This window comes from Sciurus carolinensis, chromosome 17, assembly GCF_902686445.1.
Source record: "Sciurus carolinensis chromosome 17, mSciCar1.2, whole genome shotgun sequence".
Taxonomy (NCBI): domain Eukaryota; kingdom Metazoa; phylum Chordata; class Mammalia; order Rodentia; family Sciuridae; genus Sciurus; species Sciurus carolinensis.
Window position 1 is genome coordinate 22,723,403 of NC_062229.1, and position 16,946 is coordinate 22,740,348.

General features: G+C 48.5%; 2 protein-coding genes across 4 annotated transcripts in view; one reads left to right on the forward strand and one right to left on the reverse strand.

The window, feature by feature from the left end:
• Sugp1 (SURP and G-patch domain containing 1) overlaps positions 1 to 14,243 on the reverse strand; it is a 29,866-nt gene extending 15,623 nt beyond the window's left edge. For both annotated transcript variants that reach the window (XR_007105922.1, XM_047531874.1), the window contains exons 1-7: positions 14,144 to 14,243; positions 11,732 to 11,903; positions 7,698 to 7,801; positions 4,964 to 5,191; positions 2,759 to 2,882; positions 2,362 to 2,462; positions 1,125 to 1,248 (exon numbers count right to left, since the gene is read on the reverse strand). Coding sequence is in view for 1 of the 2 variants with exons in the window: in XM_047531874.1 (XP_047387830.1) it covers positions 1,125 to 1,248; positions 2,362 to 2,462; positions 2,759 to 2,882; positions 4,964 to 5,191; positions 7,698 to 7,801; positions 11,732 to 11,903; positions 14,144 to 14,177 (887 nt within the window). In the remaining variant the exon portion in view is untranslated. The remainder of the gene's footprint in view (positions 1 to 1,124; positions 1,249 to 2,361; positions 2,463 to 2,758; positions 2,883 to 4,963; positions 5,192 to 7,697; positions 7,802 to 11,731; positions 11,904 to 14,143) is intronic.
• A 276-nt stretch (positions 14,244 to 14,519) lies between these two features.
• The window catches only part of Mau2 (MAU2 sister chromatid cohesion factor), a 33,174-nt gene continuing 30,747 nt past the window's right edge, over positions 14,520 to 16,946 (forward strand). For both annotated transcript variants that reach the window (XM_047531649.1, XM_047531650.1), the window contains exon 1: positions 14,520 to 14,809. In XM_047531649.1, the coding sequence (XP_047387605.1) occupies positions 14,534 to 14,809 (276 nt within the window). In that variant the 5' untranslated portion in view covers positions 14,520 to 14,533. The remainder of the gene's footprint in view (positions 14,810 to 16,946) is intronic.

A 16,946-nucleotide genomic window follows, 5' to 3' on the forward strand; every position in this document is an offset into this window, starting at 1 on the left:
CCCCCAAGTTTGAACAGCCCCACCACCTCCCAATAGCTGTCCATTGCCTGGCCATGTCTATCGTCCACCATCTCAGTCAATGACTCAGGGAGATACAATTAACCCCATTAATCCTTGGCTCAGTTCCTCCAAAGGCTCTCAGGGAACACTGGAGCCCTCCCGGACTTGGTCCTGCCCAGTTCTACATCCCATCTGCATCCTGGCCACATCAGGACAGCAGCCAAAGTCTCTGCTACTTCACTCCTGCATAGCAGTTCCTCTGGGTTCTCTGCATCTAGCTCTTGCCAGCTCACATGAAGTGAAAATGTCATGCCTAGGTCCACTGCCCAGTGTCCACTCCCGAGGTCCTCTTCCCGAGAACCTGATGACATCTAAAGCTGCTGAACCAACCAGCCGATACTGCTTTACTCCTGGACTTCTTGTTATATAATACCATCACTCTCCTCATTGACTAAGTCAGGATTTATTTTAAAACCATCCTCACAGGTGCACCACCCTTGTGCTGAATCATCCAAGCATGATCTTGACAGTCTCGGTCCTACAGTAGTGACAGTTCCACCCCCCCACCCCCATCCATCAGCTTCCCCAGCACAGAGCAGGTACTTAGCCTGCCCAATGGATGAATGAACAATTAAACACAGACCCAGGCCTCAGAGCTGGAGTGTGATCTTGTGGCCGGAGTCAGCAGGGAGGCCAGACTACTTGTTATATTTCTCTCTGTGGGACGTGGCTGGGGATTCCCACTCCTTAGATCCTGAGGTTCCTTGTCACAGGGGAGAAACCAAGACCATAGTATAAACAGTTCCATGAATTTCCACTTGAGAGCCCAGCCTGCCCCAAGTCAGGGGCTACCATCTGTAACAAAGGGAGCTTTCTTCACAAGATACTTAGAAAACACTGAGGCCCTAAAGTCTCTGCCTCAGAGACTACTTGAGGGACCAATATGTGCTTGGAAAATGCCTATGAGGGGCAGAGTTGGACTCTGGATTTGGAAACTCCCAGATCAGTGTTCCAGTCTTGCAGTTCTTGCTGTGGGACCCTAGCAGGTCACAGACTGTGCATGCTGACCCCCATGTCCTCATTTGGAGTGGATGGTGGGAAAGGCATGGTTTACCCCTCCTTACCTGAATGCCTGGTTCTCACGGTTGTTCTGAAGAGCGATAGTTTCTACTTCAGGACCCCCATCTGCTATGAACCTGGCCAACTTTTCTGCAAGGTTCTTGGCCTCTTCATCCTCTGGGGGTGAAACTTTAAGCAGGCTGTCAGTACTGAGCTCAACTCACCACACCCAACAGCCTAATTCCTGCTAAGAACCCCACAGGCAACAAGTGGGATTTAGTTTAGGGATGATACAAAGAGAAACAGGCAAATGGGAATCAGATTATTGCATTGGGACCAAACACCAGAGTTAATATTACAATGTATTTTAAGCCCCCAGTCCCTCCCCCAACTCCCTTTCCCACCCTATAGGTCCAATGGGCCTTGGACATGAGTTAGGATGAGGGGTCAGGATGTGAGGGTGGGAAAGGTGAAAGGGGCTCCTGCCCTATTGTTTCTGCCAGGATTTGTTCCCCAGGTCACATGGTGGGGTGAGAGGCTCACCCTCCTCTCCTGGGGTCAGGGCAAAGGGGTATAGATGACAATGAATGAAATTCTGTGGATCATGTTCAGCCTAAACATCAATCCCCATCATTCCACCACTTGGTTGGAATTTTATACCTTTATAACCAGAGACCAGTTGGCCTCTCCCCATGTACTGAAATTCACCCCATCAGAATCTCCCCATCTCTGTCCTCCCTCCCCACCTCCCTCAGTACTGGTCACTATACCAGTCTTTTTTTTTTTTTTTTTTTAAGATGTTGACAGACCTTTATTTTATTCATTTATATACATGTGGTGCTGAGAATTGAACCCAGTGCCTCACACATCCTAGGCAGGTGCTCTACCACTGAGTCCTAACTCCAGCCCAACCACACCAGTCTTGATGTGTCCTCAGTGCCCAACACAAAGCTGGGGCTCATTAACACTTATTAAAATAGAACCAAGTGTTCCCTCTGCTGTGTTCACACGCACAGAGCTGAGTTCTTTCTTGGACGTGACCTTGACCCTCCACGAGCACCCACACATCCCAAGTGCCAGGCTTGGCACTCAGACTTCATCTAGACCTCACAGTACTGGTGGGGAGGGTGGTACCTGTCCCTCCAGAGTGACTTCTGCAGCCTGGAAGAGCACAGGTCTTAGCTATCAGTGCCATATGGTGCTACCGAAAACTACGGTGGTTCCCAGGAGCCCCAATTCCATCTTAGGGAGCTGTATGTCTATACACCCTGCCAGAACCTCTTATCCTCTCCACCCACTTACCTTTCTGAGAGGTTGCCTGTGACTTTTGTGCTTCCTTTCTTATCTCAGCCACTTTCTTTCTGTAGTAAAGGAATTCCCTGCTATTCTTATCATGTAAAAATCTGGAGAGGAAGAGATTTGCAAAAGAGAGAAAAATGAGCTTTGACCATGGTTGAACCTGTGCAGCTTCTACCATATAAAAGTAGGCTGGTGAGCAGAAGCCTCAACAGGACCCAAAGTCAGTCTTGGTGCCACACAGGTGCCTCCTGCAGCCTTTGGTGTGAATTAGGAAGTCCCTGGCACAGCAACTGGCTCACATGAGCAGGAATTAGGTCTTGGCCACTAGGGCAAGTTTACAAACACATCTCTGTGAAACATGTTAAACAGCTATGGCCTCCCCTTCCCCAGTGGTACTCACGCAAATGCTGGGTTATCCTTGTAGTCTTCCATAGCTACTTTTTCTAACTCAGGGCCTCCTTCTGCCACAAAGCGGGCCAATTTCTCTATCACTTTCCGAGTCTCGGCTCCCTCTGGGGGTGAAACTTTAAGGAGGCTGTCAGTACTGGGGTTCAACTCACACACCCCACAGTCAATAGGCACACTCTCTCTACAGACCACAACGACAGAGGGGGTGGGGGGAGAAGAGCGTGAGATGTGGGAGGTTGTCGGGCATCCCGGGTCCATGCACAAAGCACTGTGGCGAGGGGACAGTCAGTCTCCACAGTCTTTGTGAGACATGCTGGGCAGGAGAGAAGTGTGAGGGCCTCCCATGGGCCAGGTCCGTCCCAGGCTGAAAGGGAGCCGTTGGGAAACATATCCGGCCCCCACCCTGGTTTGGTTTTGTCAGAGGGGCATGGTAGAGGGGAAATGCTTAATTCTTTTCTTTATTTACCAGTTTTCAGTATAATACATCAGGTCCCTTTTATCCTTCAAAGATGACAAATTCTCTTTTAAAAATATCATTATGAACTCTGATTTAAACACATAGTTGGGTTTCAATCCATTGCAATTAATGTCATCACAGAAGGTCTGTGGCCGGTGGAGCCTCTTCAAGCTGGCTCCTGAGAACTTTGGACATGACCCCAGGAGTCTCCGAGGGCCTCCTTGCCATCTGCCAGGACAGGGCGCTCCAGGATCATCTCATACACTTCCTGCCCAGACCTAGATTCAGTCATCTCTCCGAGAAGTTGTGGTTTCCGTTAGTGAGAAACTGTGCTTCCAGACCACCATCTGGGCGCTAGGGACGCCCACTGCAGCGGGCTTAATCATTATCTTGGGGCCTTTTCAGTGAACAGAGCTATAAAAATATATTTTTATATATCAATTAGCCTCACCATTTGAGCCATGAGGAACTTGCTTTTGCATTTCTTGCTGACCTATTGCTGAGTCTGTCAGTCAATACATGGATCACCTCCCTTTTATGAGACATAGGAGAAATTTCTCCGTGTCATTCAGTGCTCAGCAACTGAGCTAGGGGCTGCACCAGTGGCTAATCTTATTCCCTTAGTTGCTTGGGTTGCCAGGAAACATGGAGTAAAGGATAGGGATATCTACGGTCTGATGAGGGCCCTGTGAGGTTACAGGGGCATTCTGTTCCTTACTTTTCCCCTGTCCTCACCCTCCTCCCATGTGCTCAGCAAGAACCCACGCCCGACCTGTTTGCTGTTTATAGAAGCAGGTGTGTTCCTGAGGCCATGCCAACGGGTGTCCAAAATGGAATTTAAGGGCCATAAGATGCCCCATGACCCTTGTAAAGCAGCAGTTACCAACAGGTCACCACTGGAGCTACCAGATCACCTAAGAAAACACAGGCTCCCCAGCTGACATTCTGACTGATGGGTCAGGAGCCTGGGCTGGTTGTTGATCTGCTCAAGACACTCAGGCCTGAAGCTGGCAACCTTGTTCAGAGCAAGAAGCCTGGAGGTTGTTATGGCACAACTGCAGTCACTTTAGCGAGCTCACTTTCAAGGTGCTATGACCTTGCTGTCCAGCCCTTTGTGGCTCAGGTGTCACAGGGTCTCATTCTGAATGTGGATGGAGTTGGACTCAGTGGGAGTGCTGCCATGGCCACCCTCTGCCCTCCTACACCTTGCAGCCTGGATAAGCTCACCTGAGACAAGGACCATCCTTTCCAAACCAAGGCGGGAGGCAGCCTTCCAACTATGCACACATGCCTCGGGCCCAAATCGGTGGGGACAGATAACCCACAATAAGTAGCAGCGCTGTGGGTTTCAAAGGCTCAGGGAGGTGTTTGCCCAAGCTGAGAAGACTTGGAAGTTCCACCCCTTGTACTAGATGAGAAGGGACATAAAGACATCCTTCTCTAGTGCACCCTCCCGTGACAGGCTGTGAAGGTTCCTGCTGTACCCAGGTCAAGGCCCACACTCCGCCACCCAGGAAACTTCTGAGGCTGCTCCTGAGAATCTTCCCCACACCCTTCTTTGCTCTGCTCATCCCATAAGGTCCCACTTTGACTTGCAGCTCAGTCCAGAGGCCTGGTGGCCAATAATCAAAGCCCTGAGCATCCTATTCTTCTAGCTGTGCCTACCCCATAGACCACGAATCCACTGGGGGAACTGTGGATGGGTCAGTGGAAGGAGGGGTGGCAGCTCCCACAACTTACCTTTGATTTCCAGCCACTGCTCGTAGTCCTCCTCCTCCTCCTCATCAGGAGACTGGAAGACACTTGGCCGGTGTGCCACAGGGAGCTGCTTGGCATGTGAGTAGTTCTTCACCTGGCCAAGTGGGCTGCCTAGTCCCAGGCCCGACCGCTTGCTGAGCAGGAGGGGCCTCTTCCCGGTGCTGGGGGTGGGTGTGCTGGGAGGAGCGCTGGTCGTGCTAGGGGGCGGGTCTTGGGATGGATGGAAGGAAGGATACGCAAGCTTGAGGTCTGCGATGCACATCTCCCCATTTCCCATCTAACCAGAGTACTACGGGTCCCCAGGGGCTGGTCTTCAGCCCTCAGTACTAGGGAGGTGGGGTTTGGAGGTACACAGAGAGGCCACCCTGGTTTTACAGATAAGGACAGAGGCTCAGGGACAAAGGACTTGTCAGGATTCCTCAACCAGAAGAGAACAAGCCTGGGCTCTGCAGGTGACAGCTCTGGCTGGAGATCCCTTGTTCAAGCTACACTTAAGGCCAGGGGACAGATCAGCTCTTCTGGATAAGATCCAAGCCCCCAAGGCCAAAGGAGAGGCTGAATGCTTGCAGCCAGCCTAATTAGTTACTCTTGGCCTAAGACCCAGTAGGTAAAGGACTCAACAACTTTTCTTTCCTCCCTGTGGACCAACTTTGCCTTGGGTTGACTTATACTCAGTTAATCCCTAGGATACTTGACAAGGGTCAAAGTTTAGCTGTTTCACCAGCAAAGACTCAAGAGTAACAATGAGCTCCAGGTGGTAAACTACACAGTCATAGATTCAAGGTGGCTCCTCATGGGAGGTGATTCTCACACCTGGCATGCTCTGCTGTATCCTGTGAAGCATAAGGCTCCCCAACCTAGGTACCAGTGTCCCATTCCTCACATCTGGGCTACCACCTAGTAGGGACTTGGGGAATGCACTGGGGCACAGCTCTGAAGGTCTACAGATGGCCCTTCTATCCGAACCCTCAGTCACTCTGAGAACCAACATGTGTAGCCAGACTCATAGCAAAGTGAGCAGGGCATCTGATGGTTTCACACAGAGTCCTGAGTTCACTGGAGAAAAGCATTTGAAGAAGCAGGCCCCTGTCCTGATGGCAGGAGACTATGGCCCCATGGATTGTGGCACAGGCTGGCTCTATACATTGAGCCTTGGCCTTACCTTTCTTTCTTTTTCTTGTAGTACTGGTGATCAAACCAGGGCCTCATGCATGCTAGGCAAGTGCTCTACCACTGAGCCACACCCCCATTCCTTTTTATTTTATTTTGAGACAGGGTCTCAATAAGTTGGCCAGGCTGGCCATGAATTCATGCCTCAGCCTCCTGAGTTGAGAGGATTATAAGCATGTGCCACTACATCTGGCTTGAGCCTTTTTAAGCCTCAGTTTCACCAGTGTCAAGTTGGGAGGGTAACCACCTACCTACATGCTGCTTACAAAACTTGAACTCAACAAGAGATTTGTGTATCTTGTCTAGATCTACAAGAATCATATCCTGTTAAGCCAGGTGCAGTGGTGGACATCTATAATCCCAGAGATTTGGGAGGCTGAGGCAGGAGGATTGCAAATTCGAAGCCATTCTTAGCAACTCAGTGAGACCTGGTCTCAAAATAAAAAATTAAAAGGGCTAGGGATGTATGCCAATGCTAAATCACCCCTGGGTTCAATCCCTAGTACCAAAAAAAGGAAAGAATCATGTTGCATTAAAAAGAAAGGCACAGCCGGCATGGTGTCACGCGCCCATAACTCCAGCTACTCAGGAGGCTGAGGTGGGAGGATCCCAAGCAAGTTCAAGGCCAAGTCAGGTGAGACCCTGTCTCAAAACAAAACAATGTGTTATTGTTTGGGTAAATGGTCAAAGCTCCGAAATGACATCACGTACTGGAATGGCAGGATGATAACAGGGACTGTCAGAACAAACAATAATTTGTTGGTAGTGGGTTCCTGTAAGAGGCAGGGATGAGAGAAGTTTAACTGCCGATAATGTTTTTCATTATTAAATTAAAAAATTGAAGTATGACAAAATGTTAAAGCTGAGTTTTAGGTGGAGACAAAACCATACTATCAAAGGTCTCTCAAAGGGAAACACACTGCTTCATGTTCCTCCAAAGATTAAGCAAAAGGGGGGCATCATCTGCTTACAGTGCTAGGGAGCGGGTGAGCAGCAAGTTAGTCCAAATTTCCTGGCATAGAGGTGATGTTCAATAAACATCAGCACCCCTATGATAATCACTAGGGGTTCCTTGAGGCTGCCTGTCCACCCTGAGTTTCAGTGGTAACAGGACCCAAGATCTGCACAACTCAGGTGTCTCAGGCAGTCTGGTGGAGGTGTATCTGCAGAAGGCCCAATCACCACTGGTGGGCTTGGGCTTATACAGCTTGGGGATGTCTTTCCCATGCCCCATCCTCTCCCGCAGGGAATCAGCCTTGCCTGCCCCCTTGAGGTCCCAGAGCCCTGGGACATGCTTGATCATGACCCTAATCCTAATGGACGGAAACCTGGCTAGTTAGCCTGCCCCTGCTCCTATGGGGCAGGCACCATGAGGGCAGGTCTGTGCTTGCCATTTGGCATTCGGTATGGAGATGGGTAGAATGAGGGCACTCATGAGCTCATAAAAAGGACAGGTCTAAGGTTGAACCTGTTACTCCTGATGTGCCAGGGGGTCCCAGCAGGAGTCTGGAGAGAAGCACCAAAGGAAGGGGCTGACTGCGCTTACCTGTGCTGGTCTGTGCCTTCTGCAATTTCAGAAACTGCTGCAAGAAGCTGCCATCATTGGCGAACTTGTTGGAAATGCAGGAAGAGTTGTGTGCATTTGCAATTCTAGAACCAAGAGAGAGGACAAAGAGGGTGAGCCAAAGAGGAGGGACCAGGGTGCCCAGGGACAACTGCCAAGTACAGAGCAGGTTTCAGCAAGTAAGCTGGGAACATGCTTGTCCTAGTGAGAGTGACACCACATATCCACAGGTTATCTCAGCCTAAGTGTCAATGCCCCAGGTCCAAATGGCCCCCATCAAGAGGGTTTCTGTTTTCCTGCAGAGTACCCATCCCACTTGTTATTAGTGACCTGGGTTATTATTGACTCACAGGTCTGTCTCCTTGGCCAGGGCTTCATAGAGTTCTCCCAGTCAGGGCCTGTGTGTCTACCCATGCAAGTTCCAGCAATTATTTCTATATTACATGTTCATAAAAAAAAAATACTCAAAACAATCTCTTGGTGGGAGAATCACAAGAAAATTTTGTATTTTTATTATTTTTACTCTTTCCCTGCTTTTTTTTTTCAAATAATATGTTTTGTGTCATAATTTTCTTTATTTATGCTTTTTGCAGAGTATGGTGATGCACACCAAGAGTCCTAGCCACTCAGGAGGGTGAGGCATCAGAATCACTTGAGCCCAAGGCAACACAGTGAAATCCTATCTCAAAAAAAAGTCGGGGGGGCTGGGGAGATAGCTCAGTCGGTAGAGTGCTTGCCTTGTAAGCACAAGGCCCTGGGTTCGATCCCCAGCACCCAAAAAAAAAAAAAAAAAGTCGGGGGCAGGGGCTACAACTCAAAGGTAAGAGTATGTAGTTAACATGCACGAGGCCCTAGCTTCTATCCCCAGCACTGCAGAAACAATGATGACAAGAAAACAACAGTAACAACAAAAAATTGTTAGAAAAACATCAAAATGCAACTAACGCTTTTCTCTGCATAGCAGCATGATGAGTGACTTTGGAGTCAGACATGATGGCATATGCCTGTAGTCCCAGCTACTTGGGGAGCTAAGGTGGAACAAGCACTTGAGCTCACAAGTTTGAGACCAGTGTGGACAACATAGTGATACCCCATACCAAAAAAAAAAAAGAGAGAGAGAGAAAAAAAAGAAAAGAAAAACAAGGAGGAAGAAAAGGAGGAGGAGGGCCTCTGGTTTTTCCTTATTTCCCTCTCCTTTTTTTTTTTTTTTTCTTTTTTTGGTAACAGGGATTGAACCCAGGGTTGAATTATCACTGAGCTAACTTCCCGTTTTTCTTCTTTTTGGGGGGTACTGGGGATTGAACCCAGGGGCACTCAACCACTGAGTCACTTTCCCAGTCCTATTTTGTATTTTATTAAGAGACAGGGTCTCACCGAGTTGCTTAGCACCTCATTTTTGCTGAAGCTGGCGCGATCCTCCTCCCTCAGCCTCCAGAGCCACTGAGATTACAGGGTGTGCACCACCATGCCTGGCCCTTTTTCTTTTTTGAGACTGGGTCTCTTTAAGTTGCTTATGGCCTCACTGAGTTGCTGAGGCTGGCTTCAAATTTGCCATCTTCCTGCCTCAGCCTTCTGAGTTGCTGGAATTACAGGTGTGTTGCACCACACCTGGCTACTTCCCTCTCTTCTATTTCCCAGATTTCCCACCACATATGAGTTATCTTTAAAGTTTAAAAAAAGAAGGGAAAAAAAAAGGCAGTAAACACACTTTAATGTAAAAGACATTTTGCTAACAAGTCAGTCTCAACACTAAACAAGAGGAGAATTCTCGGGATGCCCTGGCCTTGTCTTCACTATGTGCACCTACCTCTGGACAGACAGGAAGGAGTGAAAATAATGAAAAATAGCTGAGCACAATGTCACATGACTGTGACTGGCTGAGGCAGGAGGGTTCCAATTTTGAGGCCAGCCTGGGCAACTTAACGAGATCCTATCTCAAAATGAAATTTTAAAAACAGGAGTGGGGAGGCTGGGATATAATTCATTGGTAGGATACTTCCCTGGGTTCAATCAGCACACCAAAAAACACAGAAAACACAACTGAGTTTCAGAGAGCAATCATATGACTCCCACTTGAAAATTACTGGTAATGAACAAATAGCAGGGGACACAGTTTTCCCTTGGCATCTGTGGGTGACTGGTTCCAGGACCCCCTGTGGATACCAAAATCCATGGACACTCAATCATTTATATAACATGGCTTAGTGCTTGCACAGAACCTATGCACACCCTCTCCAATACTTTAAACCAGTTCTAGATAAATTGTAGCAGCTGATACCACTAAAATGCTATGTAAACATCATCATAATCTATTGTTCATGGAATAATGACAAGAAAAAGAGTCAGTACATATGCAATTTTTCCCATGCTTTTTTTGTTTTTATTTTTTTTGGTATTAGGGATGGAACCCAGGATCCTATATATGCTAGGAAAGTGCTCTACCACTGAATTACATCCCCAGCTTGTGAATATATTTATTTTTTTTTTAAGTATTTTTTTAGTTGTCAATGGACCTTCATTTTATTTACATGTGGCGCTAAGAATCGAACCCAGTGCCTCACACATGCCAGGCAAGTGCTCTGCCACTGAGCCCCAGCCGCAGCCCTTGTGAGTATATTTAATGCCACTGAACTGTGGGCTTAAAAATGATGATGTTAATTATTATTATTATTTTTTTTTTGGTGTTGGGATTGAACTCAGGGCTATACCCTCTCCAGTCCTACTATGGTACATTTTTTAAAAAAATTTTTTTAAGTGGAGGAAAAGCAGAATGCAAAACTGATGACTTCATGAAAGGAAGGAAGGGAACACATCCAAATGGCTGTCTTGGGGTAACTTGAAGATTTTTATTTCTTCAGTTATAAATTCTAAACTTTGGTGTTCTACGCTTTTATGAAAAGAAAACAACCTTATTTCAAAAGCTTCCTGTGCCATGTACCTACCCAGCCAGATGTCCCCATTCAGTTGCCCAATTCTAGAAAACTTCTGGGAGGCAACCCTACAGGTTGTTCCTATCTTGGTGCAAATCATCCCATAATTCCAGGGGCACGGGCCCATAAGTAGTCACCCCATGTCCACGTTCCTGAGTGTCTTGGAGCTGTGCCAGACCTGGAGTTCATCTGGAATGAGGTCTAAGCCCTGCCCTCAACAAGAAGCAGCAGATTCCTAGAAAAGGTGGGAACTGAGAGGATAACACCCCACACTTCAGAGCCCAGAGGAAGGGGCCCCTGCCTCTCTGATTATTAACCTTCAGCCTGAAATTCCTGGGTTCCATTATCCTGATCACACCCCATCCCTTGCTCAAAACCCTTTGGTGCAGGCTGAGGTGTGTCTCAGTGGTAGAAAGCTTGTCCAGCACATGCAAGGCCATGGGTTCTACCCCTCACAATGCTGAAGTAAAAGAGAAAACAGAATCGTCTGGTGTCTTCGGTGTTCTCCAGGGCAGGCAGGTAGAAACTCTGCCTAAGCAACCTCCTGTCTTGCCCTGAGACAGACCTTTAGTGCACAGCAGTTTGGGCTGCCCTGACATGCAAGGGCTCTCTCCCCTTGTTCCCCTCTACCAGGTAGACCCTTTTCTGTTTCCTCCACAGGCCAGCTATACCTAGGCCTTCAGAATGCAAAGCTTTTCTGTCTCCCTATCGTGGTCACTATGCCTGGAAACACAGTGTCTCCATGTTATCCTCCAGCAGCTCTGGAGTGTCTGGCACTCTCTTTGCTAGCAGACTGGGAGCCTCACATGTGCAGAGCAGAGTCTGGGTTTTTGCTCTGTGCTACAACCCTGGCTCCTGCCCAGTAGCTGGTTGGCAGTATATAACTCTTAATGCACGAGTTAACGGGTTGTCCTCCAGGCTCCTACACAACCATCATTTCTCTTCTGCCACACTAAACATTCCAAAAGCATCCGCGTCATTCCTTGGATCATCAACCCATGGCCAGGACAGGCACACGCTGACTGCTCTCACAAGCAAAACCCTCTGCTGGTGAGCCTCTAAGAACTATAGGTCCCAGGCACTTACTCGCCAGGATGTGGAGGTTGAGGGCTGGACACCTGATTCTGCTTGGCTTTCTGTTCCATTTTGGCTTCAATTTCCCGTTTCTTCTGAGCAATGAGCTCTTCCTGGTGAAGAATGTTCATGTTCATCTTTCCAGACTTGGGGGGAGCAACCCCAAACCATCGGTTAGCCTTTCCTGGGAAGGAAAAAGCAGATCAAAAATCACCTTTGCTCCTTAGACATCCCCCAATGGCTGTGAAAGGTCAGACAGCAACTGATGTTCACAGTGACTGATACATTCTTCGTTCATTTACTCAACATATATTTTCAGAGAAAATGCTATGTACCTGGCACCGTACTGGGTGCTAAACAAGAGAAACAGGGCCTCTGCAGATGTGGGAATCACGTCTGACTGGGGGAGACAATAAACTCATAACAAAAGAAAATAACTACAAATCATAATAAGAGCTCTGCTGGAAACTAATAAAAGAATATGAGAGAGAAACAGAAGAGTACTTATATAGGTGGTGCAATCACAAAATAAGCATTAGGAGAGAGGGCATTTGAGTTGGAATTAGAGTATAAAAAGTAAGCATCATGAAAAGACAAATGGAGAGGGATACAAACAGAAGATGGAGCAGATGCAAAAAGCCTAAGGCAGGAAGAAGCCTGGTGCATTTCAGGATCAGCAAGGGTCTGATGTGGCCAGAGCAGACTGCTCTAGGGATTGGCAGAAGTGGGGCATGATAAAAGATTCTGCATTTTATTTTAAGGGCTTAAGAAATGACAAAGCAGTAGAAAGTCGTGAAATGAAAAGTTCCAATGGGGTTTTTGTTGTTGTTTTGGGGAGGTGGGTATCAGGGATTGAACCCAGGGGCACTCAACCACTGAGCCACATCCCCAGCCTTATTGTGTATTTTATTTAGAGACAGGGTCTCACTGAATTGCTTAGCACCTCACTTTTGCTGAGGCTGGCTTGCAATCCTCCTGTCTCACACTCCCAAGCTGTTGGGATTAGAGGCATGAGCCACTGTGCCTGGCTTTTGTTGTTGTTGTTGTTAAAGACAACGTATCTTATTTATTTAGCAGTATTAGACCTAAACCTCCCACATGACAGGCAAGTACTCTACCTCTGAACTAAATCCCCAGTAGGGTTTCACTAAGTTGCCCAAGTTGACCTTCGACTAGAGATCCTCACGTCTCAGCCCTCCAAGTAGTTGGAATTACAGGCATGTGTCAACATAACCAGTTACAGTTTTTTTGTTTTGAGTTTTTTTTTTAAATATATATTTTTAATTGTTGATGGACCTTTATTTTATTAATTTATTTATATGTGGTGCTGAGAATTGAACCCAGTGTCTCACACATTTGAGGCAAGTGTTCTACCACTGAACCACAACCCCAGCCCCAGTTCCAGTTTTTAAAACCATCCTGGTGACTAGGTAGTCATTCTGCTAGGCTACATAGGCAGAAAGGAGACCAATGAGGCTCACTAGCTTCAAGCAAAGACGATGCTCTTCAGACTAGTGTGATGGCTGTGGAGACAAGACAAACCACCACAAAGATACAGTAGTGGAACTTGGATTAAAATCCAAATTTTCAAAGTTGATTTTCTGGTCCTGCTAGAGATGGCTCCCCTGCCCACCTCCACTTCATTCTTGACATTCTTCAAAAGGACAAGCCTGGTCACCCCAGGGCCTTCACACTGGCTGTCCACATCTGTGAAGGAAAGGTCTGCCTTCCAGGTCTTTCCATAGCTGGCACTTTCTCATCATGTCTTCTGCCTAAAAAGGCCTTCCCTGACCACTCAATACCAACAGACTCCAAATCCCACCCCATATCACCACAATTAACTCTTTGTATATATTTGCTCCTTGGTGCACCAACATCCCAGTACAAAATAAGCTTCAGAAAGGAAAAGCCCTGTTGTGGTCCCCTCTGCACCCTCTGTGCCTGGCACACAGTAAGCACATAAGGTGACTGGGTGACTGCATTTCATCCTAGGGGAGCATGTAAGAGCAAGATTTAAACCTGGGAAAGTGTGTAATGGGAGCCCCCAAAGCAGTTCGAAAAAGCAGCTTTCCCAGAAAGAGGGACACAAGCCAGACGGCAGCTGCTACGAAAAGAGGGGTGCAGGACAGCCCAAGGTTGCCGCTGTTTCAGTTCTGAGAGCAGTTATTTCAAAAAACCGGAGGAGTTGACCCCGGTGGCGGCCTCTATGGAAAACCAGGCGTCTTCAGCAGACCAGACGCGGCGGACAGCAACCTGGGTCTGGGGTCTCAGGGGACGAAGGAGATGCAGAAAGCTCCACTGTGGGCTGTCCAGGAACTGAGGCAAAGGGTCCGCGGGTCGTGACAGGACCGACAGGAGGGCAAAGCGGCGACACGCAGCCCGAAGGACCTAAGCAAGCGCCTGAGGGGAGGCGGGGGCTGTTACCTGCAACATCCCGGTTGTCCATCTTGAGACTCATCCAATCCCACAATGCTCCGGCGCCACGGGGGGGGGGCAGTTATAGTGCGCATGGCCTGATGGGAGATGTAGTCCGCGTCGGCCAAGCTAGCCCTACCATTCCATGGACACGTAGGGTCTTTCCGGCAGAAATTCAAGTTTTAGTCCACAGACGATATCTAAGTCTCAGTTCTGATGACCCGGGGGCGTCGCCCTGTCCTCACGTTTCCTTGAGTCGCGGCCATCCTAAATAAAAACTACATGTTCCAGGATGCCTTGTACGGAAGCTCTCGCGAGATCCGCAAGAACCGCCTGGCCCCGCCCCGTACGCCTGCTTCCGCCTCCCTGTGGAGGAGGCTTGTTGTTGTAGAGGCCAAAATGGCGGCTCAAGCGGCAGCGGCAGCCCAGGCGGCGGCGGCCCAGGCAGCGCAGGCTGAGGCGGCCGAGTCTTGGTACCTGGCGCTTCTGGGCTTCGCTGAGCACTTTCGCACTTCCAGTCCTCCCAAGATCCGCCTGTGCGTGCACTGCCTACAGGCGGTGTTCCCCTTCAAGCCGCCGCAGCGTATCGAGGCCCGCACGCACCTGCAGCTAGGCTCTGTACTCTATCACCACACCAAGAACAGCGAGCAGGCGCGCAGTCACCTGGAGAAGGCGGTGAGCGCGGGCCGGGCCGCGAGGGAGGAGGCACGGGCTCTTTGCGGTTCTCTGGCTGACTAGCCGCGATTCTGGCCGGCAGTGACCGCTTGTAGGGGACCGGGGGCGCCACCTCCGCAAGAGCAGCAGGGCCCCCACTGGTCTCTGCCCGACTCCGAAAGCCGCCAGCCTCTCGGGAACCCGAGGCCCTCATCTCCACCTTATTTTTCTTTTCTGCTGACAGGCGGGGCTTCAGGAACTACCTACTCCCACCTCAGGTTACTCGGAAAGTTGCCTCCTTAGTAGCAACAGGGTCCCAAGATCGTCAGATTTTCAGGAGAACACCACTAGTTGGTGGCAGTGGGGATACTCTAGATCACCTCTGGGTTCTTCAACTTCCAACTCCTCAGGGCTCAGCCCCCGGAAGCATCAAGCCTGAATGATCCCACCCGAAATGACTTGGGGTCAGGAAAAGTGGAGGTGACAGTTCAGGCATTCCCTGGGAAGTCGAAGACTGGTCTCACGAAACTGGGAAGGTATTCATCCCTTCCCCCCGGACCTGGAAGTCTGGTACTCAGTGTTTGGAGGGTTTTGTGTCCCAATCAGTAGTGTCAGGTGTCATGCGGGAAGGTCAGCCCTGGAGACTGGGTCGGACTTTTGAGATCCTGTGAGAAGGTGAAATAGGGAATCTGGATTCCAGGACCAGTTGCTCAGTGAGGGCTTGGGGGTGGATCTCGGGGTACCTGCTTTCCCACTACCCATTGGTTATTTCTCTCCCTCCCACCATCCATCAAACCCATCCTCTGGGGAAACCACCTACCCTCAACATTACTTGTGTGACATCTTCGTGCTCCAAAGAATGTGGGAAGTTTCTGACTGTGGATTTGTTTCTGCTCATAGCAACACTGTGCTCCTGCCAGAACCCTGCCTCCCTTTTGTTATTTATCCAGTTCCATTCTGATTAAAGGAGAACCTCCTTGAAAAGAATCAACTTAGATTTTTTTTTACCCCCAAGTACTGGGGTTCAGCCCAGTGGTGCTCTACCACTGAGCTACATTCCTAGCCCTTTTTATTTTTAATTTTGAGACAAGTTCTCATTAAGTTGCTGAGACTCACCTTGAATTGTGATCCTCCTGCCTCAGCCTCCCAAGTCACTAGGATTACTGGAATGTACCACCCTGGCTCAACTCAGTTTTAAGTGTATTGATCTGAGGTAGATCTGAGCTGTCTCTTAGCTAGTAACAGTTTGTGTTCAGGAGTTCAGATCTTTGTTTTGCACACTGTGAAAAGTTAGGAGACAACATTAGTTCTCACTTGATCAACTTCCTTGTTTCAGAGTGAGGTGGTTTGGGCCCAGAAAAGTGAAGTGATTTGCCGAAGGCCACGCAAGTTACTAACAAAACTGGGCTCAAACTCAGGCATAATGATCACCGTGTTCCATGCCAAGACAATATGTCATTATTATTTTGGAGAAGTTTATTTGCTTTCAATCAACAGATATTTATTAAGCTTTTTTCAGGTGCTGGTGATCATTGATGACTAATACAGTACCTACCCATAGAAACTTATGTTTTAGAGGGAGTCAAATGATATATGCAGTAAAAAAGTTAGGCAGTTATGGAAGAACCATGAAATATGGACCAAGATAAGGGATGAAGTTGATGTGGAGCTATTATTTTTGGTAGCAGTAGTGAGGGAATCTGTATTTGTAGGAGTGACATTTGAGCAGGCCTGAGTGGGTGGGGCAGTGAGGCCAGAGATCTGCTTAGGGCATCAGGTTTGGCAAGGAGTTCTGGCCTGTCAGAGATCAGCAGTAGTTTCAGGGTCTCTCCCTGGGCCTTGAGATCCAGTGAAGCACGAGGCTTCATTAGGTGTGGGGGACTGTAGGGCTGCAACTCTCTGTGCGGGGCTGGCCAGCACCTCCAGTGCATGCACTGGTTCTGAAACTCCCTTCCCTCAATTAAGAACAGATCCTACCATTTCCCTCCCTTGTCTCCTGGGACTGTGCATACTGTTTCTAGCAGTACTTAATAGTCACTGTGTGTATTGTCATATTTTGCCCACTCAGCCCTGTCTAGCAGATGTAGTCATGCCTAAAATTGCTCTCTTTTAGCCACTTGGTTTCTGGACCCATAATTTCAATCCTTATCCTTGTGAA